Source organism: Clinocottus analis, unplaced genomic scaffold, assembly GCF_023055335.1.
Source record: "Clinocottus analis isolate CAN_PGR_092001 unplaced genomic scaffold, fCliAna1.0.p SCAF_3, whole genome shotgun sequence".
Taxonomy (NCBI): Eukaryota; Metazoa; Chordata; class Actinopteri; order Perciformes; family Cottidae; genus Clinocottus; species Clinocottus analis.
The window spans coordinates 12,169,013-12,194,012 of NW_027176042.1; the positions used below are offsets into that span (position 1 = coordinate 12,169,013).

Sequence of the window (25,000 nt, forward strand, 5' to 3'; positions counted from 1 at the left end):
TATAGATATCATATCTTATCTCAGTACATCCAGGCCGAGCCCCCCACCAACAAGTCTCTGTCCAGCCTGGTGGTCCAGCTGCTCCAGTTCCAGGAGGAGGTGTTTGGTCGACATGTCAGCAACCCTCCGCTCACCAAGCTGCCAGTATGTGTCCTTTAACTGTCATTAACACACCGACACACAACCTTATTCCACTGAGGCCTTTTAAACTGTTTTGTGTCTGCAGATGAAGTGTTTTCTGGACTTTAAGTCCGGAGGGGCTCTCTGCCACATCCTGGCTTCTGCCTATAAGTTCAAGAGTGACCAGGGATGGTAAGACTTTCTTTTTAGCTGGTATACGTGTTTACTAAACAAACAAACTGAAATTAACTGTACACATGCGCTGTACATAGTTGGATGTTGTCTATGTTGCCGTTTCATGTGTAACTCCAGTCTAATTTCCTGGTAGGCGCAGGTTTGACTTCCAGAATCCGTCGAGGATGGACCGAAATGTGGAGATGTTCATGACCATTGAGAAGTCCTTAGTGCAAGTAAGTTTGCCACTGAGCTTTTCTGTAACACACATTACCTGGAGAACCAAAATTAAACTGTAGATGTTTCCAGTTATATTTTTAAGTGTGTTTGGAATATTTTTTTATATTAAGAAAGTTTCTTTCACGTCACTCACTTTTACAACTTTTCCCCAATTAGACACAATTATATGTTGTGTTTAAGAAATCAAGTGTGAGCCTCAGCAAGGGTCAGTTGATAGTCTGATTGAGCAGTCTGATTCCTTGTCAGCTCTCTGGAGAGCTTAACAACACTGACTGAGTTTTAGATTATATGATAATACATATATAGATGTTATATAGATTTCCTGACTATTTGAATCATGATGAATCATCATCATCATCACTAATTCACACATCTGCTGCATTTCTATTCCTGTCAGAACAACTGCCTGAGTAGGCCGGTCATCTTCCTGAGCTCTGACATTGAGCCAAAACTGCTCGGGAAACTAAAAGACATCATAAAAAGACATCAGGTGTGTATTTTGTTTTGTTAAGAGTTTCAGTGCTACAAACAAAAAGCACACTAATCTCTGTGTAACTTTATCTGTTGCAGGGCTCAGTAACTGAGGACAAGGCCTCCAGCTCCCATGTTGTTGTTCCTATTCCCACTAGCCTGGAGGAAGGTGAGGCTTTAGATTGTTGTTTATTTTAGTGGATTCTGATGAAATCAGCTTTGTGCTGATTTCCTTTTCTCTTTTTGGTCCAGAGGAGTGGGTGCGTCCAGTGATGAAGAGAGATAAGCAAGTGCTCCTCCACTGGGGATATTTTCCTGACAGGTTAGTACTGAGTTTACAGAGATAAGAGCACCATTCAACACTTAACTCTTAAATAGAAACATTGTACACTTAACTGTAGAAGTATAACACTGTCGAGTGGATCTGCAAATGTTGCTTAAATTACACAACTGAGTTGTTTTTACAAGCCCAAACCTGTAATATTCCCCGTGCCTTGACCTTTGACCTTGTTCCTTTCATCATGTAGTTACGACACCTGGATTCAAGCTAGTGAGATTGAAGCTGCTGTGGAGGATCCTCCCTGCCCAGAAAAGCCTAGGAAGGTATTTATTTTCTAGAAACCTGTTTGTAGTTTGTTGTCTCAGTTTTTGTGTCATTCATTCCCAATTTTTTACAATCTGAATTCTTTATTTTATATATATATATATATATATATATATATATATATATATATATATATATATATATATATATATATATATATATATTCTGCATTGACTTGTTCCTGCCATTCCTTTAACATTAAAATAAAGTATGCTGTCTTAATGGGTGCACGATGCATTGTTACATTTTTGACGCCTATGCGTAATTTTTAAGAGCACAATTTTGAAAAACGTCTTCAATTCTTGAGTAGGTAATGATGTAATTTAATTGTACGTGTCTTAGCCGTTTCTTTATGATAAAAAAAAATGTCAGGGGACTGTTGAGTGTATACAGAGCTGATAGCTCCCTAGTTTGGAAACATATCTCATATTTTTCTCTCTGTGCAAAACATTGAAGAAGTAAGTGCTGGGGTAAATTGGCACTTGAAGCAGCCATGTTTACTCTGTCACTTTGCTGAACCATGAATTAAAGGCAGCATCAGTAGTTCTTATTGTGTATTCAGAACATTAATCACTCAAGGCGCTTAGCAGTCACTAGGACATGAGAGAAGACGCGATGAAGCATTAAAATCTTTGGAGCTGTTTTCACACAAAAATCAGCTTATTGTGTTAGTTTGCTATCCTGCCACTCTGTTTACTCACAGCATAAATGCCTCCCTCAGACCACAACTTCAAAGTGACTTGATTAAGATTAACTGCATTTGTCTTTAGTCAGTGGCTTCTTCATTAGTGTAGTTAAGTCTCTGTAGAATCATTTTTATGGAAACATAAATCACACAAAACTTAGATTACAGATTTATAATATGTTTAGTCCAGCCATTATTGCCCAAATACCTTAATGTTTTGGCCACAAAACCAACATAGGAGCCAGAAAACATCTCCACTAATGTCAGCAGCAGTACTTTTGCTGTTTCTACCCTAAATGTTTGATTACATTTCCAGACATGGCATTTCCATTGTGCCATGTTGGTGGACTGAAGGATTTTGCAACCACGTGTAAAACACACTGCTGCTTGAACTATGACATACGTTTTCATTTCACGCTGACAAGCTCGCTGCTTACAATGCTCTCTGTTCACAGGTCCATGCCAAGTGGATTTTAGACCTGGACCAGTATAACGAGTGGATGAACGAGGAGGACTATGAAGTGGGCGAGGGCTGCCCTAAGAGGAAAAGAATCTCAGCCAAGACCCTGACAGATGAGGTGACCACTCCTGATGAGCGGAGGGACAAAAAGCCCGGCAGTGCTAAGAAGAGGAAGAGGTCGCCGTCGCCATCCCCGACACCTCCGCCTCAGGAGAGCAAGAAGAAGAATACCAAAAAAGGGTTGGTGACCAGTCGCGTCTTTGTGCAATGATGTCATACTCATCAGCCATGTGAACCAGTTGTGTCAGAGACATTATGCAGTATTGTAAAATAATGTTTTTTATTTTATGCATTATTTGTGTCTGTGTGGACAGGCCAACAACCCCGTACACTAAGTCTAAACGGGGCCAAAGAGAAGAGGAACCGGAGGACCCTAGTAAAGATTTGGATGAAGCGTCACCTGTTCCAGCATCGGAAGAGGGAAACCCACCTAAATCAAGTACACAAACGTCCAAGATATACATGAATAAAACCATATATGATCTTTAAAATAAACCTTTGTTGTCTCCTTCAAGATTTTAAAGTAGTTGTTGTCCGTTACTGGCTGACATTATACTTTCTTTTTGCAGATAACACCAAGAAGGACTCTGATTCAACTCCAGTGAAGGGAGGAACAGATATGGGTGAGCAGAATGTTTTGTACGTTTCGCCTCCATCATGGTCGCCTGTAACTACTTTTACGAGAAAGCATCCCTTTTCTTTGCAAACACTGTAAAACAGTGGAAAAGCAAGAGTGATCCACTGAGATTTCTTTCAGCAATGTATCACTTCATCGTGGATTTGGGTTTTAGCCCATATTATAACACATGGAGGAAAAGTGCGCTTTTCAAACTGTAAATAAGTCCTCTATTCATCTTGTATTCAGTGAATGGTGTGTCTCTCTGTCCTTGTTCTGTATTCACCGACCATTCTTCTATGATTTGAACAGACGAGCAAGAGGATGAGTCCATGGAAACAACAGGCAAGGTAAAGTAGTTTTTCAACTGCATCATAATGTGGGGACAGTGAGGGCAGTAAACCCATACATCAACGTGACTGTGTGTCTGAACAGGAGGAGGAGGAAGGCTCTCCAAGCGTAAAGGGTGAGCCAGTGAAAGGCTCGGACCTTCACGAGGACAACGTGACTGAGCAAACTCATCACATTATTATACCGAGCTACGCTGCCTGGTTTGACTACAACAGGTAAGAAAACATTCTTCATGAAAAGTAATTTGATTCCAGATATTTTACTGATGTATTTATATAATTCATATGTGTGAAAAGCAAGAACTGGATGAGATGAGGTTCATTTGATATGAAAACCAGTACAGTCTCAGCACTAGAGAGCCTACAACAGGAGACATTCATACGTATATCAGCTGTGAGGAACTCATGATGTCCTAATTGCTTCCCCCCAGTGTTCATGCCATTGAGCGCAGAGCCCTGCCAGAGTTTTTTAATGGGAAGAACAAATCCAAAACCCCAGAGATGTGAGTATTTGATCCGTACACAAAACAAGATTGGGTATTATCTGAAACATTTATCTCACACACATTTAAAAAAGCAATCCAACAGTAAGTTTAAATATATTTTCGTGCACCTCCTTCTTTCAGTTACCTGGCGTACAGGAACTTCATGATCGACACATACCGGCTGAACCCTCAGGAATATCTGACGTCCACGGCCTGTCGCAGGAACTTGGCAGGAGACGTGTGCGCAATCATGAGGTAGTTGGAGGCTGAATGGGAATATTTCTACTCAATCCAGAGATTTAACTGCGTATTTAGCTAGTTTCTTGTTTTGGCTGAACTGCTTTCAATGCTGAACACTGTGTGTTTCTTGTGCTGCAGAGTGCACGCCTTCCTGGAGCAGTGGGGCCTGATCAATTACCAGGTTGACTCTGAGAGCCGACCGACACCCATGGGTCCCCCACCCACTTCTCACTTCCACGTCCTGGCAGACACTCCGTCCAGTCTGGTGCCGCTGCAGCCCAAGACGTCTCAGGTGCACATACACTCTCAGACACAAACACAAATAAAACATGCATACATGTTCTGGGTTGTTTTACACATGTCCTCTCATTGTGCACCTTTAGACCCCTGCTACTCAGCAGATGATGTCATTCCCGGATAAAGTGAAGGAGAAACCAGCCGATCTGCAAAACTTTGGGTTGCGGACTGACATGTACAGCAAGAAGACTTGTTCTATAAAGGTATAAGCCCAAGAAAATGCACGAGGAAGGTATATTTGTCTGTACATTTACAATAAGCTCCCATATTAACAAAGTGGTGGTGATATTTGTGCACAGAGCAAGAGCACAGCGAGCTCTATGAGGGAGTGGACAGAGCAAGAAACACTACTACTACTTGAGGTACAATTTCTCCTTAAAATCAATTGTGTGAAAATAAGAAAGTAGAAATGCAAAGCTTATGTCCCCACTTCTCTCAGGGGTTGGAGATGTACAAAGATGACTGGAACAAGGTTTCAGAACATGTGGGCAGCCGTACACAAGATGAGTGCATCCTGCACTTCTTGCGGCTGCCCATTGAAGACCCGTACTTAGAAGACCACTCGTCGTCCCTGGGACCACTAGCCTTCCAGCCAGTACCTTTCAGCCAGGCAGGAAACCCTGTCATGAGCTCCGTGGCCTTCCTTGCCTCTGTCGTAGACCCACGTGTTGCCTCTGCTGCCGCCAAATCTGCTCTGGGTGAGAAAGAGCTTCTTTTGGATTAAATTTACTCAATTTGAATGTGCCTTGTCTCTTTAGTAACCGATGACCTTGGTCTGTCTGTCTCTCTCTTTTAGAGGAGTTTTCTCGTATGAAGGAGGAGGTTCCTGCAGCGCTTGTTGAGGCTCACGTGAGGCGGGTGGAGGAGGCAGCGAGGGTCAGCGGCCGACAGGACCCGCTGTATGGCTTGGAGGGTAGCGGCATCGCAGGCACTGGCCTGGAGGAGGGAGACAGACCTGGTAGGATGGACACACACACACACACACACATGCAGCATGCATAATTGTGGAGCTGAGGTCAACAGATTCCACTAAATCTACTCTTCGACCAACTGATTGGATCGAAAAATAAGTCAAGGGATTAACTCAATGGCCCTTTTGCACTGTTCACTCCACCTGGTGCCCTAAATCAATTTTAAATAAAGATAAAAAGCTAATCGTAGTATATAAATTGTTTTAACCGACTTAGCAGCTAAACAGCCCTTATGTGTATGATTCCCATAAATAGAACAACACAGTTGTATTATAAACATAAATATTAGGCTATTTATTACACCAACCATGCTGAAATATGACGATTTTGATATAAGTAATGTAATATCTAATATTAGTGATGCGCCTGCCAGTGCTTTTAAACATCCTCCCGGCTCCTCCCACAGAGAGCAGCTGGAGAGGTCCAGGGTGCTCTCTTTCTCCTCGCCCACAGTACTGGAAAAATCTGAGCGGATTGATTTTGTTAAATTTATGGTAAATTATAGTAAGTCACTTTGGATAAAAGTGTCAGCTAAATGAAATGTAATAATGTAATAAAATAGCAGCAGAACAAGTAACCCATCATTACAGACGGGAGCTCTGTCTGTGTCTCCCTTTTTCTCTCACACACACCTAGTCCCTCCGGCCGCCGAAACTTTTGAAAGAAGGAGCCCTTTTTTTTAATTCAAGTAACAGAAACAATTGAGGATTTGGTCAGACAATCGCATATCGACCAATCAATCCACCAACCACAAGGTTTCCTACAAAATTGAAAAAAGAAAACACTTTTGCACTTGTCTTCTCTCTAGATGAAAGCAGTGATGAAAGTAAGAGTGACAGCCAACCAGGTGAAGAGAAGAGGGAGACCAAGGTATGATGCACGTTCAATGTAACATAATGTGTCTGTTTTGTGAGGTCTGCTGATGAACTGCTGCTAGGCTCAATGTGTTTTTCGCTTTCCCATAAAGGACAGCAAAGACGGAGCGACTGAGGAAGAGGAGAAACAGGCAGAGAACGGGAAGAAGGAGGAAGAACGAGGAAGAGAAGCAGAAGGAGAGAGGGAGACGGACAAAACCGAGTCAGAGATTGGTATGAAAATGCATCTCAGTGGAAAAGAGGAAATAGATTGTTCTTAAGAAAGGTAAAAAAAACAAAAACCTTTTTCTAACCCTAACCCTAGGTGATGGGGAGAAGGCGAAGGACGGAAAAGAGGGCACAGAGGACGGACAACGAGAAGCAGAGAGTGAAGGAGAGAGGAAGGCTAAGGTGGAGCGTGACGTTGGAGAGGGGAACCTTGCCACTGCTGCCGCGTCTGCGCTCGCTGCCGCTGCGGTCAAAGCTAAGGTAGAGTTTATCATCTCTGGCCTAAAGGTAGAGTTTATTATCTCTGGCCTAAAGGTAGAGTTTATTATCTCTGGCCTAAAGGTAGAGTTTATTATCTCTGGCCTAAAGGTAGAGTTTATTATCTCTGGCCTAAAGGTAGAGTTTATTATCTCTGGCCTTAAGGTAGAGTGTAATATCTCTGGCCTAAAGGTAGAGTTTATCATCTCTGGCCTTAAGGTACTCTGTTTACTTTTTCACATTTTTGCCTCTGCGTCTGCAGCCAAGACATCGTGTCTTTGTGTTGAGAAACAAAACTTTTTCATGACATTGTATACTTGGACTTTCTTTTATGGCATGTTGTACTAATACCACAAATTACAACTTACTATACTATGACATTTTTAATACATTTGAATGACATTCAAGATGGTGACTTTTAATTGCCTTTTTCATTACATGCTCTCCAATGATTTTCTCCTAATTTTTTACGGCTTTTCTTTTGCCAAAGTACAATGTCAATACTCTAGATGATTCGTATACTTTGACATTTATTTTGACATTGTTATGATATTTATGACATACACTATGAATTAGTAATGTTTATTGACATCCTATACACATATTGACGGCTGAAAAAAGTAAAGTATATTTTGTCATAATAAAATGACGATATTGTCTTTTTTTTTATGACAAAATATACTTCACTTTTTACCCCATTTACCATCCTATTACTTGATCCAGTTAACTACGAACATTCACATTTTGTTTTTATATTCTCTTTGAAGTCATTTTTATTTTATTTTTTATATACAGTATGTGTTTGCAAAACATACAATACTTGTTTTTACTCGAAGGTTTTATGACACTAAAAATAGCAATATTTTCACTTGGAGTTGGAGGTATGAAATAATTAGAATCAAAGGTCAAAGGTCACAGCAACCTATAAAACACGCAAGACATAATTCTCTGACATAATGCTAATTATGACAATTTCAACAAATTTTTAATTGGATAAAATTATGAAGCGATGTAATTTTTGACAGATAAATACAAATATAATAGATATAAACTGCACGGCGGAGTCGTACAACTATGATTCTAGTTTTTCTTACGTTCACATTTTGTCTCATCTAAATTTCTCGTTCACTCTCTTCGTAGCACCTGGCTGCAGTTGAAGAGAGGAAGATTAAATCTCTCGTGGCTCTGCTGGTGGAGACCCAAATGAAGAAGCTGGAGATTAAACTCCGACACTTTGAGGAACTGGAAACCATAATGGACAGAGAGAGGGAGGCCGTAAGTTGGGATCTGGGATATGTAGTATCTCACGAGAGAAGTCGACCTAATTATTACATTTTGTGTTTGTAGTTGGAGTACCAGCGTCAGCAGCTGCTGGCTGACCGTCAGTCCTTCCACATGGAACAGTTGAAATATGCCGAGATGAGGGCCCGCCAGCAGCACTTCCAGCAGATCCAGCACCAGCAGCACAGCCAGACCGCCGGCCCCCATGCCAACCAGGCCGCCCCGGCACCGGCCCCGCCACCCCCGACCGCAAGTCAGCAGGCCCCCAACACACCAGCGCCGCAGCCGGCCCCCAGTCCCGCGCCCCCAGCCTCAGCTTCTGCCCCGGCCCCTGAGACACAAGCCCCTCAGGGTGCTCACACCTCGCCACCCTGCCCTCCAGGCGCAACCCCATCTACCCAGTCAAGCTCCAGCTCCAGCACTACTCCTGTACTCCATGGTGAGTTCAAAGCTTGAGCAATATTTGTGAAATACAGATTATACATCCATTATTTTAATATATTTGTCTGCACTTTCATCCCTACTTTACAACTCTCAGATCTGTGTAGTCATCATATATTTAAATAAATATATTTTGCATGGATGTCAATATGCAATATACTAAATTCTCGACACATACACTATTATCAGCTGTCCTGTTGACTTTAATAAGGACCATGTTTTTCTCCTCATCTCCTGTGTTACCTCACAGAGCCCACCCCCCCTCCTGCAGGGGAAACACTCCACCCCTCAGCTACAGTCCAACCTCCACAGTGAGAGAATCAAACACAGCCTGAGAATCCGAATGACTCTGACCACTTACCGGTATCATCTGAAATGAAGAAGTCATAAACCGAAGAAGAACACATTTTACATGTTCAGCTCTTTTATTTGTTTCCGTTTTTGTTTTTGTTTTCCAACAGGACAATTGATGCGAGAAAGAAAAAATGATGGCGTATAAATCAAACCAGCTCTACTTAAAAAGATGTCCTTTTTAAATTTAATCTGCCAATGAAGAAAATGTAGTTTTCAAACAGAAGCTGTTCGTCCTGTGCGGTCGAGTGGACGCCAACATCTCACTTCATAATTTGAAGCTTAACAGCAGAGTGAACTAAGAGGGTCTTTCCAACATGCTGCCAGTCAAGTGAAGAGAAAAGACTCATCTTGCGTTTTCAGTGTTTTGGCAATTGTTTATTTTCTGCAACGGATTGACACAGTTTGGAAAGTTTGTGCTTCGCAATCTCTCTAGAGTTCCCCCCTTGTACTGTAGGTACTAATTAAAATATATGTAAGACAAAATGCACTTTTGACATGTTTCCCAAGGTCTCATTGAAAGACTTGAAGCGTCAATGATTTAACTTTAGCACTTATATCATACTTTTGTTGTCTTAAATAGTTTTTCATGCTGAAGGTTTCGAAAACTTGATTGGAAATGTTACTATTGTTCTATTTTTATGTGTTTTACATGGACAAACAGTCACTCTACAAGTCTGGCCTGCAGGTCACATGTCTAAATCTAGAGAAATGTCTGATATGAATGAAAACTAATTAGAGTTCAGTTGGAAATGAAGTTGGTTTGGATGCAGTTTGAGACAATGTCCTGTAAACTGGATTTTTTTTTTTGTTACAAACACATCTTGTGTTGGCCTGTAATGATAATATTTGAAAGTTCTGACAGCGTGACATCCTCATCATGAGAAGGCCTCTCTTTAAATATATCTTATTAATGTCCCTCCTTTCGACAGCACTTAAGGAATAACATGTCAGTGAGGAGATTCATGTTTTTCAAATTTGGATGAACTAAAGCATCCAGGAGTTTGTAGAATGTAGTTTTGTTCAAAAGGAATGACTGAAAGTCTGGGAATGATCATTATACCAGTGACCGCACAAGTGTTTATTAATAATTTCACTTCAGTTTTTAATTGCTCAACCAAAATGTTTTATAATCATGTTTATCTCACATTTATTCAGTGAGTTGTATTGTGGTTGCTTAGGAAATTAAGAAGATTTCTTTAGCAGCTTGTTTTTCGCTGGTGCATTTCAAGTTACACATGGAAGAAATGTGAAGCCTGTCAAAAACAAGGGAGCTCGCACCTTAAACAGCTGACAATGGAGAATTGTGTCCTTAATATCTGCAACAATATCCTCACTTTTTATCCTATCAATTTTTATATTTTTTACTTTGTTTTCCATCTCCTTACTTTTCATATGTCAACATTTTACCTGTATATTACTACATTTGTATCTTATATTTACCCTCTCCGCTGTTGTGTATGAGTCAGGCAGGTTTATTGGAACCGTCTTGAGATGTGTGTGACTGTGAGCATTTGTGGATGTGAACGCATGCCATTAAGATCTGTAAACCACATTACCGTTCAGTTTTATTTACAGTGCCATTAGTCGCGCATCAGAGAGTTTGAAGCATTAAAAAGAGCAGCTTCCTTCTGCACACGACAACATGTCACTTCAGTGTCATGAATTATAATCCAGTCAGAAGGTGAAACTTTACAGTTAATGTCCATCAAGCCAGTATTGCAGACCTCACCATAGTTGTGAGCATAAATGGACTTCTTTTATCTGTGTTATTACTACATTGTGTGGAATTTGTGATATGAAATAAGTGTATGTTCAGTTTCTGTATGTTTTTCACTATGCTGAAGGTAGCAGCAATTGCATTGGTTATTATACAGTAGAAAACATTTTTCCTCAGTAAATTATTACATTCGGACTGACAGTTACTCTGGCAGCTTGTATTGAACACAAATGCGTAGCTAAAGGGGTCAAAGTTTTAATTACAAAATATTGGGGTAAAAATAAAGATGTGAAGAGGAAGTCATTGTGTGGAGTGGTTTGTTTTTATTATTTATATTCTAAATAGTTTACCATTTTTAATTTGTCCTGAATGTTTAAATTCTGCACCGTTTAATTTGTTCATTAAGTTTCAATTAAAAATGTATGCTGTGAAAATGTAATTTCCAAAAAAAGAAACTTTTGATTAAAGTTTACTATAAAAACTTTATCAAAAATACATAGTAGTGTTAGTCCTTAAGAATGTCATAAATATAGTATAGTATACCATAAAAAAAATTATTCTGTCATGAAAACTTCACTTAACATTTATAGTACGCTAAACATGTCATTAAAAGTGTCTTAAAAAGTCACAGTATTGTATGTCATAACTTCAGCGTCCGCCTGTCTGGAGCTGGTCCTATGTGATTCCAGGTGTGTCGTTTCCATGCCCTATAAAGACATATTTGAAGACTCGGAGGCTGAAAGACACATTGAAAACTTTGATTTTTATTCAATACAGGAAGATGAAACATGTCACATCATATCCTTCCAAACAAAAAAATATAAGCTGACAACAAGACTGACATGTTAATAAAGATGTATTAGGTGAAATCATCAAGGGAACCACTCTGTAGAGTACCTTCGAGACTGAATAAGGTTAGGAAAAAGTAGATGGAAGGGTTTCTTCAGATTAGACAAAATAGGCACTTTTGAAATAAATTGAAGATGTCAAAAAAACATTATAAATAAAACTTGTTGGAGATAGAATGATGTGGACGGAAGGGTGAGACAAGACAAACAATATAAAAATATTCAGGAATAAAGCTGGAAGTGCGTTTATGAATCCTCAACCACTCATCACCATCCGGACGAGTTCTGTTCAAAGGGAAAGAAAGAAAAACACATCAGCAACAAATCTGAAAACACTTGGACAAAAGCAGGAAAAAAAACATCCAACATTTGTCAGCGGGGATAAGCAGGTCAAGATATCAGATCTGATGGGCATGTTAAAACATGTTGGGCAACATGGGAAAAGGAGGTTGAACATTAGTTTAGGTGACAAATATATTCAGATGTAAATATAAAAAAGGTGTCGCACGGCCACAGAAGTGGCAACAGTGTGCATTATTTGCATTAATTCAATTGTAGTGCACTCTTTTTTAATACCACCTTTGTGTGTTCCTGACAGTTCTGTCTGTAACCGTAACTCCTGTGCAGACAGAAACTATTTTACATCAATGAACAAACCTGAGTAAAACCTTTTGGTGCAGTGTGAAGAGAGCCCAGGTTAGAGGTCATACCTTAATGTAAAAAAACACCTTTTGTTCTGTAAGACGGACTTGCCCCTGCAAATCCACAATGGCAGACAACTCTCCTCCTGAACTGAGTTGCTGATATTGACACAGGGCTCTCAAGTGTCACGCATTGAGCGTGACTGTCACGCATTTCGGTCTTAAATCACGCCCTCCCGCCACACATCGTATTTCTCACCCTGAAAAAAAAACTCCAGGCTATTTATTGTGCTGCAGCACGCAGACATGACCTGGTGGCGCGCTGCCCTCACCACAGAGGAATCAAGCCCCACCCCCCGTGAGGGTCACTCACCAGCCAATCAATAAAAAGAAATGGGCTACAGCCAATCAGAAAAACATATCTTTTGTATGTGTTGTATCCGGGTAAGATGTAATGACAGGCGGGACTGTAGTCGTCCAGCGGCGCGTATTTGTCGTCGTCTGTCTCCCCCCCTCCTACCAGAGTGTCTTTCTCCTTTATGAAATGCTTCTATTGTTACGCCTCGCCTTGAAGAAGTACAAAGGTAGCATAATAACTATGGAGAAGTAACTAGTCAATCACATCTGTATTGCATAGTGCAATTCTCTCAAACATGTACTGTATGTGACAAGGCATTCCCAAGTCCTTGTCTAGTTTTCCTCTAAACAAAAGTTGTTATAGGGTAATGCCTCGTGTTGGATCTCTCATCCAGAGAGTTGGATCTCTCAGGAGTACAATTGTTCTGGAAGAGGAAATTGAAACTGAAATATATCAAATGATTCCAGCTCTGACTCCGAATTCGAAGTCAATTTCTGTAACTGGCTTGTTTGACTAATTTAGTTTGTTTTGGTCTGGTAGTTTATGTATTCTCTGAGCTCAGGCTGAGCGCAATATTTTTGTCTTTTTTGTTTCTCTCTTCATCATTCTTTGGTTTAAGAGAATTCTACAGATTTGTTGTGAACTTCTGTCTCCACTGTGCAGTGAATACAACTCTCCTGAAACTGACACAGAATTGGGCCTCAAAGAAAGTTTTCTCCTACAGGACAAACTATTTTGTCATAACTTTGCACCTTGATCATCCTCTTACTTGTATATCCTCTGCGCTGATGATTGTGGGTCAGAATAGCCAGAAAAGCAGGTGAACTTGCATCCTACAAAATGCAACCAGATGCAGTCGGGCATCCTGGAATTTTTGGGGTACTGCATTTGGCACACTACGTATCCGGATGTACTTAATCTTTTCCTGGCATACTAGATTGTATAATAGTACGAGTCATCTGAGTGCATCTCTCCTTATACCGTTTTACCTTCATAGTTAATGCAGCCATTGGCATCTTCGTGTCCCGCTAGAAGAGTTTCCACCTCCTCCTCTGTCATTTTTTCACCTGGAATGAACAAAGAATAATGAATCTGCACTTTAGGACTACACAAAGAAAAGCACTAGGAGGCACGCTTGTTTACATAGTTCTTGTTACAGAGAAGTGACTGACAGATTTTACTCTGCACGATAAGACATACATAGGTCAGCGAAACTAGATAAGGATTAATGAAAAATCTTTGTTTTTTTTCAGCTTTTTGTTGACTTGCCTAGTGTAGTGAGAACATGGCGCAGCTCTGCTCCCATCACTGTCCCGTTTCCCTCCTTGTCAAAGACCCGCAGACCTTCTACGATATCCTCAAATGATCCCTGGTCTTTGTTCTTAGCAATGGCCTGAAGCATGGGCAGGAACTGTTCAAAATCCAACATCTTGTAGTTCATGTCTGAAAGGTCATTAGTAAAAAATATTTTTTATTCTAAAACACCCACAAAATGGTTTTTAAAATGATCCTATTCGTATGGATATCAGTGTGTGTGTGTATATATATATATATATATATATATATATATATATATATATATATATATATATATATATATATATATATATATATATATATATATATATATATATATATATATATATATATACACACACACACACACACACACACACACATACAGTGTGTAAATACACAGAAATACACAGTTGAATCTGAATCTAAAGCTTGAGAGCCTCCCTTCATTCCCAGCATAGGCAAACAATGGAAGTACGTTCGCAGTTTTTACACTACCAGAGCTTTCAGCTGAATGCACATTTATTAATGTACTAAATTATCAGCACTAAAAAGAAATGCGCATGTCTGTATCAAATAAGGCAATTCAGCACATACTGATTATCTTATTTTGCAATACGGGTTTAGAATTGTACACACAACCTATCCATTAACAAAGGAAATTATAATGTAGGTTGAGCTGGAGAATCAGAGGCTTGCCTTCTAACTTGGGGTTTCCCAGGACCTTGAGCACCTCAGCATTGACAGGGTTCTGTCCAAGGGCCCGCATAACATCACCACACTGGTTGTAGGTGATCTTCCCCTCACCCGTCCGGTCAAACAAAAGGAAGGCCTCCTTGAACTCTAACATGGAGACAGAGAGGTCGAACTCATTCAGCTGTACAGTATAGAAATTATACTGCAATGTTGGAGACACAAGCAAGCGCATATGCATAACATCAGGCTTTCAGCCCCACAGATACAACTGTGTGTGTGTAACCTTAATGAATAAAGTTGTTTGTGTAGAAGAACAGCTGATACTACTGCACACTTTGTTTTTGACATTAGATACAAAAGACAATGTCTGACACATTTTGCACACGCTTTTTTTTATTACTGTGGCTTATTGATTACGCATTCATCTCACAAATAGCTCTCTTTACCTGATATTGTATTTTAGGAGCTTAATATATTTGATATACCTTGTATCAGATCAGAAGGCAGAAAACACTTTGAAGAAAAAACTGAAACGTACTCATCAGCTACAGCAACAAGGTCAGTGGGTGTGGTGGTTAGAACAATACGATCCATACAAGCACATTGTTTGCAACTCCAACATGACTTCGGTCATGTTAAACAACACCACAAAATAGCTGATGTCCTACATCAATGTGCACTATTTGTTCCAACAAACTACTTTAGTGACTACCATAAAAGAATACTTTTACGGATATTTGTCACGCCAGAAGAAGTATGTCTGGGCCACCCTGTGATCCATACATTACAACCTGTCTTTATCATGACTGCAACTATTTAAGGTGTGTATTTCAGCATGCGAAAACACAAAGATGCTTTATTAGGTCACATGTGCCCAGGTTAGTTCAGCGTTCTGTGGCACTACTCGTGATTAATTCAGAGTATTTGTTATGTGTAAGTCGTGACAAGTAGTGAACACACACAGTTAAAAAGAGTTTAGTTTATTCTGAGCTGTCAGTCACCTGAAGGAGTCCAGCGGTTTGCAGAAACAACGGTCGAGCTACAGGGTCACAGTGACGAATTCATTTAAAATGAACAAAAGGCGATGATGTGTTTTCTATATAACCTTAACCACGAGAAAGATGAATCCCTTTTGCTAATCAGATGTTAACGTTGACTCACCCACGATCTGGTCCTCTGTGAAGTCAGACTGGTTGAGGCAGGGTTAAAATGGCACAGAGGAATAACAGACTGACGTTAGTGCAATGTGCAAATGCTTCAAGTTAATCCTCCATTTTAACGTGCAGTTTAAGAAAAGGATTGCGGCAAAGGGCTTAACGTTAAAGCTAAAATGAGTGAAGCAGGCCGGGGGAGATGCGCAGCAAGCGGAGTTAACTGGGTCAACATTAGTAGTTGTTAAATCATATGAATAAAGAACGACGTTGTCCTTCAGTACAAGTACTTTAACAATAGCCATTTTTATGAATTAGCCTGGAGTTATATATTTACTCACCATGTCGGTTTGAAGTCGTTGGATGAAAGACGGGCGAGGGTCTTATGTTTTCTCTAAGCTAATGAAGAGGACACCGGTTAGCTCCTGTTAGCAGCGCATCAGATGACGTCACAGTTCAACAGCCAATCACAGGCCTGAATTTCAGGGGCGCAGTTACAACCTATCACGCCCCAATTTACAGTACATATCTGTTAATTACACATTTTGATGAGGTGTCATGAGCAAATGCGATGTTAACCTTACTGTGATATTACGCACTAATTAGAGATAAGGAAGTAAATGGCAGACAATATGACAAACAGCAAGAAGATGGGCCATTTGTTTATACGAGCCCAATTCCAATCTCCACACCAAACCCTCAAACCCTAAACCCCCAGGGATTTACTGATGTCAGCTGCTAAATGGTTGAGTGTGAGAGTCTGTGAGGGCTTGAACTGGTGTAAATATGATGTAAAACACTTTGCTGCAAGTTATACATCACGTGACTATATAAAAAATAATGTGTACAATTGTGTATTTATTTTAAACTTTTTATTCACCGATTTGAACGTCTTCCTCACGAGATGAGAAGTAATTTTAAATTTTCTTGTTTGTGTCAAAACAAAATGTTTGATGCATTCATCTAATTTGTGTTTTTATGTTCCATTTTTAATCCATAATGTTGTAAAGGTATTTTATTGGGGCTAAATGCCCACGTGCCTCTTTTTTTTACGTCTTCATTCTTCCATTGGGAACTGCTGTTGAACCTCACGTTGCAATGCATTGTGGGTAATTCCCTTAGGCAAAGTCAGCATCTAATGCTGACTTTCGGAAAGGGTTCATAAAGGGCTCAAAATGTCTGCCACTGAGCCATCAGGCACTCGACAATTTGACAATGGGACACCCCTAAACCCTCAAGGACTTTGCGGGAGCTCACCTCAAAGTCTGTGAGTTGGTACGGTTGGAGATTGGGATTGGGCCATACATTCGTAATGCTTGTCATCAATGACACCGGCTTTGGCAATACCACACTGCTGGAGGCCAAGGTCGTATTGCTGGAGCCACTGGAGGCACGCGAGAAGTAGGTCTAATTGCGGCAGACTGTCAGACCTTGCTGCAGTAAAATTTAAGCATTTCTAAAAGGATGGTGGAGCTGAGGTCGGACACATAACTCAAAATCTACACAAAATTAAAGTTCCTTGTCGTAGCTTTCACAATTTAGTTTAAAACTGGCACACCATATCCAAAAGTTAGCCAACCTCTGCATTGCATTTTCCAAAACGTGAAATGCAATACATTGTAATGAGTACTCTGTGATAAATGGTCACATGATTGGTGTTAGAGGTATGATTTGAAACTGGAGATTAGAGAATCGTCTGATAGTGCTGGATGTTATGTTCCAAAGCTTTGCAGCTCTGATAGAGAAAGCTGACCAGAACAATTCAGTAGACCTGTGCTGTATTATGCACTAAAAAGTGTATTGGTTAGGTTCTTTTGTTAATTTGTCCTTTGCATTTTGAAGCTTCTTGGGAGAATGCCCATTATGTTGAAAAAAAAACAAGTTCCATTCTGACATGAACATTTTCTTTCAGTCAACCTCATGAAATACATGGGACGATCAAAGAAAATAAGAAAACGCGAAAGAAGATTTACATTATGACAGTCGGTTGAAGTAAGTCAGTGGGTTACCCGGTTAAGAGGATGTCCATGTGGGTCTTATAATTGAAAATAGTGAGTAGCATATACAAATCGATATGGACTAAGATTTGCAGGATGAAAACATTTTATTGTTGGGTTGATAATTTCATCAGGCACCAGTGCTGGTAGACTTACATATTCAGCTTTCAAATATACAATGAGACTTTGTGACTTTGTGTCTGAATGTTTAGAAATAAATGGGTGGTTGCATTTCATCTTAATATTAAATAAAGAGTAATTGTGTATGCAAAATAATTCATCATCCCTTCATTTAGCTTCTTCACTGGTGGTCTCACCACACTGAAATCGGACAAAGTCCAGCACTCGAGCCTGTTGACCTTTAAGGAACTGTGCAACAGTCCTGCTGGAGTCTCCCAAGAAGGTCTGAGGCAGCAGGCGTGTCTCACTTTCACCACAAGGCAGGTCATCCATGTTGCCCAGGGACACGGGGGCCTCTCCCACTATATGCTGTCCCAGTTTACGTCCTAGAACTTCCAACTCTCCCTTCTCTCCCCCCTCAAATACGACCAGGGCGCCGTACCGACCCATGACCACCTCAGTCTGGCCACGCACACCACCGTGTACATATGAGCCAATGTGCCACTCAGCTGGCACGTTCACCGTCACTGCCCGCCTCACTGACATGTTCTCACCGAGGCGACCTGAGAGGAAAGAGGGGAAGTGTTTTTAAAAAAAAACATATTTAAGCTGCACTTCATTTCATATATGGTAAAGAGTTAATTTCACAACAAAATGTACATTTTGAAGGCCACACGGCAAAAACATGCAATGAAGTCCCGTTTGATTTACTTTGACTGTTGGAACATCACAGTGGTGCAGGAATGAGTCCTAAAACATAGAAATTAGTTTGCAATTTTGCACTCACGGTTCCCTTGTCTAAGTCAATGTGTTTTTGTAAGATGCCTGGAATAAGGCATAAGAGATTTTGAAGTTGTTCTAAGATATTAAATATGTCAGTAAATACCACTCATGAATTCTGAAGTACACAAAACGTCATCACGCCTTTAGCTTAGTGGTGAAGTCATGTGAATGAGGTGCAGTTTGTTTAAAGTCCAACATTAGCTTTTTACTTCAGGCGCATTCAGAACACAACAATTTGTGTTGTAAAAATCTTGCTGAAAAAAAACGTGGAAACTTTCATAAACTAGTGTTTGACATGGAACTTATTTTTGGAAACAATCTAAAAATCAATGAAAAATAAAATATCACTTTTTCCATCATCACAGACAAAAACCCAAAGAAAAGAATCTCAAAATGCTGTTCATAGGAGCGCAGTGTGTTTTTGAGATCAATTGAACGGTGTCATTAATGAAAGAAAGCCAGCATTTTCTTACTGACCAATTGTGAGAGCCACCCGATCAGAAAGTGAAGCTCCTTCACCCACGCTTAGTTTCTTCAACTCATCACCTGCCAGGATACTCTAGAAACAAATGTAGTACAAGCAGAATGAAAGCAGAGCAAAGGACACAAAGCTAGTGTGTCCTGACATCCTGAGTTACCAGTGTCATATTCAGTAGTATGCAGTCATATATTCCTTATCAGCATCAACCTCCTGAATAGACTTTTACATTAATTACATTAGGAAACGTGAACAGTTAAGTTGCAGTTCTGTCTCCATGATATAAAATGTGTGTACACAGCCCATATCTAGTGGAAGATAAAAATCACTGATGACTGAATAAAAATAATTTCTGATAATGTAGTTGTATGATCACAGCATGCACATAATATGACACCATAATGCTGCAGCTTTATTACAAAACATAATACTTTGCAATTGTATGAAGTTCACTTTGCAATTGTATGAATGATGAATACATCTTTTTCACAGTACTACATCAACACTGCAGGGTTTATACGTTTTAACCAATGGATTTTCATGACTTTAAAAATACATTTCCATGACCAAACATTTTGTAAAATCTCTGTGATTAAGTGAAAAAGTGAAAAAATGTAGTACTTAAAGTAAAAAATGAATGAGAGACAATAGTTTGACTAAAAAAAAAACATTTACATAGATGCCTGTATGTATGCCTGAATGTTTTGAGCGTTTTTCATTTAAAAGCATATTAATGATTTCAAACTCAGCGTAAATGAACATATAATTTACCAAATTTCCCTGACTTTTCCAAAACTTTGGGGATTACAACTTTTCCAGTCTGGATATACCCGTTTTAAAATTCCATTACTTTTCCAGGTTTTCCATGACCGTAAGAACCCTGACATTAGATCGCTATGTTCTAAATGTAAGCCATGACAGTGTGAGCCAGCATACACAATGCACAGACCCGACAACTGAAGCGGCTGAATGAAATCATTACTTTCATTATTTACATCTGTGCGTTTCCATACATTTTAAGGCCTGTTATCTAAGAAAATCTAATTATACCGCCACATCAGTAGATCCATCCTCTTTGAGTGTCTACTGACATGTTATTTCCAGCATATAGCTCCACAGTGAACAGATAAATGTCCCCAAGTACAGGCAGAAGCCCAAGTTGAGTTTACCTTAACATATCCTGTCTTGCTCTGTGTTTTATTCTGTTGGTGAGCCAATGTGACAAATGCCACATCCTTAACCAGCTGTTGGAACGTCTCATTACGGGCAACAAAGTCTGTTTCACAGTTAACCTGCATGAAGCAGACAAGAAGAAAGACAACAGAATTTGCTGAATGCCACATCCAACAAACAGAAAAAATATCAACCATAGCGATTGTGCTGGTTATTATCCCCTGCATCACTGGCCTTACCTCCACCATTACTGCAGCTTGATCTTGAATGAACAGGCCAACCAGTCCCTCTTTGGCTTTGCGACCCTCCAGCTTGTTTGCTTTGCTCCAGCCCTCCTTCTGGGCCTGCTCATGTAGCCAGGTCTCTGCCTGAAGGATTGGAAATGACACAGTCACACACTCGTCATATATATATATATATATATATATATATATATATATATATATATATATATATATATATATATATATATATGTTCTCTGTATTGTGAGTGCAGGCAGAGCTTGGGAGAAGGGGGTAAAGTTACCTGCGTTACGTCATTATCAAACCTCTCCAGTGCTTTCTTGCAGTTAATGAAAGTGTAGCCGGTGTTTTTCCGCAGTTTCATCAGGAGGGCTTTCTCAGCTGCCAAGAGCTGACAGCCTGTGTGTAACGACTGTACATGCTGGCAAACACTGACCTGAGGAAGACGGACGATAGGTGTCAGTGACTCAGTGACCTAATGCTCGGCCAACTGTCTTTAGATGACAGTCATATGCACAACTTTGTATCAACAAATGGTATTTTTAGATAACACATTCTACAGAGATATCCAGACACAATGACTGTAAAACTAAGTTAAAATAAAAAGGTAGTTAACGCACTGAAACTGACACAGTAACGTTGAGCTGGTGAATCAGAAAGTAAGGAAGCTAAATGACACGCCAGCTTGTGACAGCTCGAGCTGCAGGTAAAACAATAAAAAACACAAGCAAGTGTAAAGCTTAATGTGCTCACCTTTGCAAAGTCTCTTGTAATTGTTCTGAATAAAAAAGATAAGGACATATTTAAACCCCGTAGCAGGTTAGTGCCTTATAAAAGCTCAGAATGTCATTGAAATCCACGTTGGGTGAGGAAGCCGAGGAGGGACAAAATTACTGGAAATAGCAGTTTTGTTACTGCGCAGCGCCCTCTACAGTTTGGGAGGAACTTGTCATCCAGCTTGATCCTGACCTCATTATACTAAAACAGTAGGCTACATGTTGATAATCTCAGTAATAATAATAATAATAATAATAATAATAATAGTATTTATAGAGCACATTTCACAGACAAAGAGGTCACAAAGTGCTGTACAGATTAAAAAACACAGTAAAAAACACATTAAAATATGCAGCAGCAAAAAACACATAATAAATAAATAAAACCACATGAAAACAGATAAAAGCAGGTCGTAGGTATTCAAACAAACTTACTTGTGTGTTTCCATTTAGTGGCATTTCATACTTAATAATCTTAATGGATCTTAATTAATTATTTGTTTATTCTGTAATTGTATGGTTATAATGTAAATTGTGCATTGCCACTATGTATTTTTGTGAACCTACTGCTGTTCTGTAGTTGGGGTCCAACTAAAGCTTCTACTTGCCTGTCCGATGCAACAGAGACTTGTACTCCAGGGGTGGCAGTTTAGTAATGTCACAATCTGTCAATGACTCAAATCAGGCTCTTGTAGCCTAAGCTGCAACATATAAACCATCAAGTCAAGATTCAGAATAAAAAACTTTTCCGTATTTTGTTTTTCATTTACTTGTTTTTCTAGTAAGAGTGTGTTTTGGTCTTATCAATCTGTCATGCTCACATTACATTTCTATATTTTTATTTAGTTTAGGCTTTAGTTTAGCCCGGCATTCCAAACATCTGTCTAAAGGAATCAGACTTTTACCTGCATGAACTAGCTTGGAAAGCCTTTACTTTTATATTTGTTTTCATTTGTTTAAAATGTATAGTGTGATCATTTATCCAACATTGTCTCGGCCAGCAATATGACTTCAGTTTTTAATATCCCCCCTCCCCCTTTCTCTATTGTTTCTGTGTGTATTGTGTGTATTGTTTCTCTGACTCACTAACCTTATTTGTAAACTGTTTGGATGAAATCAAATTTCAATTTCATCCATTGTTATTGGAGACAATAGTGATTTAAACTGAACTGGCAGAATGGCAGCAGTTCCCAACAAGGACAATGCTGTTCTTGTGCTTTCTTCTTGTTTAAAAACAAGTGTCAAGTGCTTTGACATTGTCTGTTTGACAGCACCTGAAAGCCTCACAATATAATAGGCCTATAGATTTCACCACAGTATGCATCACTTTAAGGGCCTGTATGCATCGCTGATGTTCGGTATTTGCTGCGTGAACAAGAGACCTCAACATGCAAGGTCACTGAAGCGGGTGAGCTATTCTGAGTACTGAGCTTGCAAAAATCCTGTGAAATACAGCATCTGGTCACTTCGGTCGGAGGAATGCTCATGTGGAAACTTATATTTTTTTAAGTATAAATTTTATTTAGTCTTGCCTTAAAATGCAATAGGCTAAAAGAAACCTTTTGCTTATGAGCTTCATTGTGATACAAATTATATTTAAAACTGTTTAAAATGTAAAACAACCTTGATATATTGATACATTAAAGCGCCGCCTCTGTGCTAAGCAGGTGTGTAGTTTCACAGAGCTGAGATACTACAGCAGAAAAAAAGTTGATTTACACTTGTGTTCAACGACATATCAATCACTAATCCTTCACAAATGCTCATTTCAACTAGGAACAGTAGCTTTTAAAAAAAGTTAAAATATCACATCTGACAACAACATTTTTCCACTAGACACGATCATGTAGAAGTGATTAACACCCTGACTTATGGGCTGCTTTAGAGCCAGTGTTGCGTTAGGCTTGGTCACGTGACACTTGCTTTAAAAGAAGGACCGTGATCACAATTCACCTTGTTTTCAGGTTGCAGCTGAGCCAAGATGAAGGTCATTGCTGTACTGGCTCTTTGGGTAACTCTCTTTCACCAGGGACACAGCAGTAAGAGATATGTTTCTGCTCTATTAACACCATAACGTATTATTACTTATTTACGTATCAAATACATTTACAAGAATTACTGTCGTTAAGAAACCAATCTGTCCTGTTTATTCTCAGACACTCTGAACTCATGTCAGGGTCGGTGTGGTTTTGGAACGGACAATAGATTTTCTTGTCAGTGTAACTCATCCTGTGAGCGCTTCAGAGACTGTTGTTCTGACTACGTTAATGTATGTAAAGGTGAGTGACAAACTTTTATTTTATAACTAATCCATTACACATTGCAGACTTCCAACAAAAAACATATCACACATCTGTTTCTTTAACTTCTAGCTGGAGCCACATCTTGTAAAGGCAGATGTGGTGAGAAATACAACAATCAGAATAAGTGCCACTGCAACTCCAAGTGTCCCCAGCACAACAACTGCTGCAGCGACTACGCAGACCTCTGTGACAGTAAGACCACCACGTGTAACTGTTCCTGCCTCGAGAAACTAGCTCTCAGTTATGATATACTGATTGGCACAGTCAGTATATCACAACTGAGAGCTAGTTTCTCGCTGTTTGCGTTTCCTGAGCAGCTCCTATGACACATGGTCACTTTCCCAGGGTGAAGATCAGGTTCTCAATCAGACATCTGAGTTGTCAGCAGTCCCACCAAAAAGAGAATCTCCTTCTAAACTTTTCAGAAAGTTTCATTTGAATAACCGATTAATATCTAAATATCTAATTTTGAACAAAAAGCAAAGAGATATGTCAAAAAAGAAAGACACTTTTTTCTTCTCCTTTTCATCAGGTCCGCTCATATTTATATCTGACCCTTTCTCACCCATGTTGTACTCTAGCTGTGTCTAACTGTACATACATAAGTTTAAATTAGCCCCACTTCCACTAGCTGCAACAGCAAAATACTACAATCTAATACAGATTGATGTGTCACTATTAATAATGTCATGTATTTTATATTCTATATCAACATATCAATCACACATCAATCATTTTACTTTTTAAACTTTAGGTACATTTTGTTGATACCACTTATTTGAGTAAAAAGAGATAAAGTAAATGAAGATGTTTTACTCGTAATGGAGTATTTTTACTTTGTGGTTTTAGTACTTTCACCCAAGTAACAGATCTGAATACTTTCTCCCTCAACGTTGGACTGAGTGACCAACCTCTCATCGTCAAATCTTTCAGTTGTTGAACAGCAGGTGTCGCTAGTGTGCTATAAAACACTTAACTCAAATAATCTGCTCCCTTCTCTGGCAGTAATAATACTCAGTGGTAAGATCCTTTACTTAGATAAAAGTAGCAATACTGTAATATAAATATACTCCATTAAAAGTCTTACTTTTTTTAAATGACTCTAGTAGAAATATATAAGTATTACCAGCACAAACTATATTGTATATACTGTAGGGATGTTTAATAATACAATAAGATAAGATAAAATAAGATAATGCTTTATTAGTCCCTCAGTGGGGAAATCACAGGA

General features: G+C 39.4%; 4 protein-coding genes across 4 annotated transcripts in view; 2 read left to right on the plus strand and 2 right to left on the minus strand.

Moving 5' to 3' along the window:
• The window catches only part of smarcc2 (SWI/SNF related, matrix associated, actin dependent regulator of chromatin, subfamily c, member 2), a 12,056-nt gene extending 785 nt beyond the window's left edge, over positions 1 to 11,271 (plus strand). The window contains 25 exon segments of the mRNA XM_068594213.1: positions 25 to 144; positions 227 to 312; positions 449 to 530; positions 932 to 1,024; positions 1,105 to 1,174; positions 1,258 to 1,327; positions 1,533 to 1,608; positions 2,750 to 2,994; positions 3,129 to 3,253; positions 3,384 to 3,437; positions 3,743 to 3,780; positions 3,866 to 3,996; positions 4,212 to 4,283; positions 4,407 to 4,520; positions 4,644 to 4,886; positions 4,888 to 5,005; positions 5,102 to 5,164; positions 5,242 to 5,500; positions 5,599 to 5,760; positions 6,582 to 6,643; positions 6,741 to 6,861; positions 6,953 to 7,116; positions 8,254 to 8,388; positions 8,461 to 8,833; positions 9,086 to 11,271. Coding sequence (XP_068450314.1) covers positions 25 to 144; positions 227 to 312; positions 449 to 530; positions 932 to 1,024; positions 1,105 to 1,174; positions 1,258 to 1,327; positions 1,533 to 1,608; positions 2,750 to 2,994; positions 3,129 to 3,253; positions 3,384 to 3,437; positions 3,743 to 3,780; positions 3,866 to 3,996; positions 4,212 to 4,283; positions 4,407 to 4,520; positions 4,644 to 4,886; positions 4,888 to 5,005; positions 5,102 to 5,164; positions 5,242 to 5,500; positions 5,599 to 5,760; positions 6,582 to 6,643; positions 6,741 to 6,861; positions 6,953 to 7,116; positions 8,254 to 8,388; positions 8,461 to 8,833; positions 9,086 to 9,150 — 3,141 coding nt within the window. The 3' untranslated portion in view covers positions 9,151 to 11,271.
• A 377-nt stretch (positions 11,272 to 11,648) lies between these two features.
• myl6 (myosin, light chain 6, alkali, smooth muscle and non-muscle) lies at positions 11,649 to 16,341 on the minus strand. Its single transcript, XM_068594046.1, has 6 exons — positions 16,238 to 16,341; positions 15,907 to 15,934; positions 14,749 to 14,892; positions 14,023 to 14,196; positions 13,743 to 13,820; positions 11,649 to 12,039 (listed from the first exon to the last, which is right to left on the minus strand). Exons 1-6 carry the CDS (start codon positions 16,238 to 16,240, stop codon positions 12,011 to 12,013), a joined length of 456 nt encoding a protein of 151 aa, XP_068450147.1. The 5' UTR covers positions 16,241 to 16,341; the 3' UTR covers positions 11,649 to 12,010.
• Positions 16,342 to 17,989: 1,648 nt separating this feature from the next.
• On the minus strand, positions 17,990 to 21,574 carry tsfm (Ts translation elongation factor, mitochondrial). The gene is made up of 6 exons (XM_068594665.1): positions 21,444 to 21,574; positions 20,974 to 21,126; positions 20,687 to 20,815; positions 20,444 to 20,566; positions 19,274 to 19,355; positions 17,990 to 18,576 (listed from the first exon to the last, which is right to left on the minus strand). Exons 1-6 carry the CDS (start codon positions 21,489 to 21,491, stop codon positions 18,182 to 18,184), a joined length of 930 nt encoding a protein of 309 aa, XP_068450766.1. The 5' UTR covers positions 21,492 to 21,574; the 3' UTR covers positions 17,990 to 18,181.
• A 1,873-nt stretch (positions 21,575 to 23,447) lies between these two features.
• The window catches only part of endou (endonuclease, polyU-specific), a 4,417-nt gene continuing 2,864 nt past the window's right edge, over positions 23,448 to 25,000 (plus strand). Inside the window, exons 1-3 of the mRNA XM_068595070.1 lie at positions 23,448 to 23,505; positions 23,623 to 23,745; positions 23,839 to 23,955. Coding sequence (XP_068451171.1) covers positions 23,448 to 23,505; positions 23,623 to 23,745; positions 23,839 to 23,955 — 298 coding nt within the window. The remainder of the gene's footprint in view (positions 23,506 to 23,622; positions 23,746 to 23,838; positions 23,956 to 25,000) is intronic.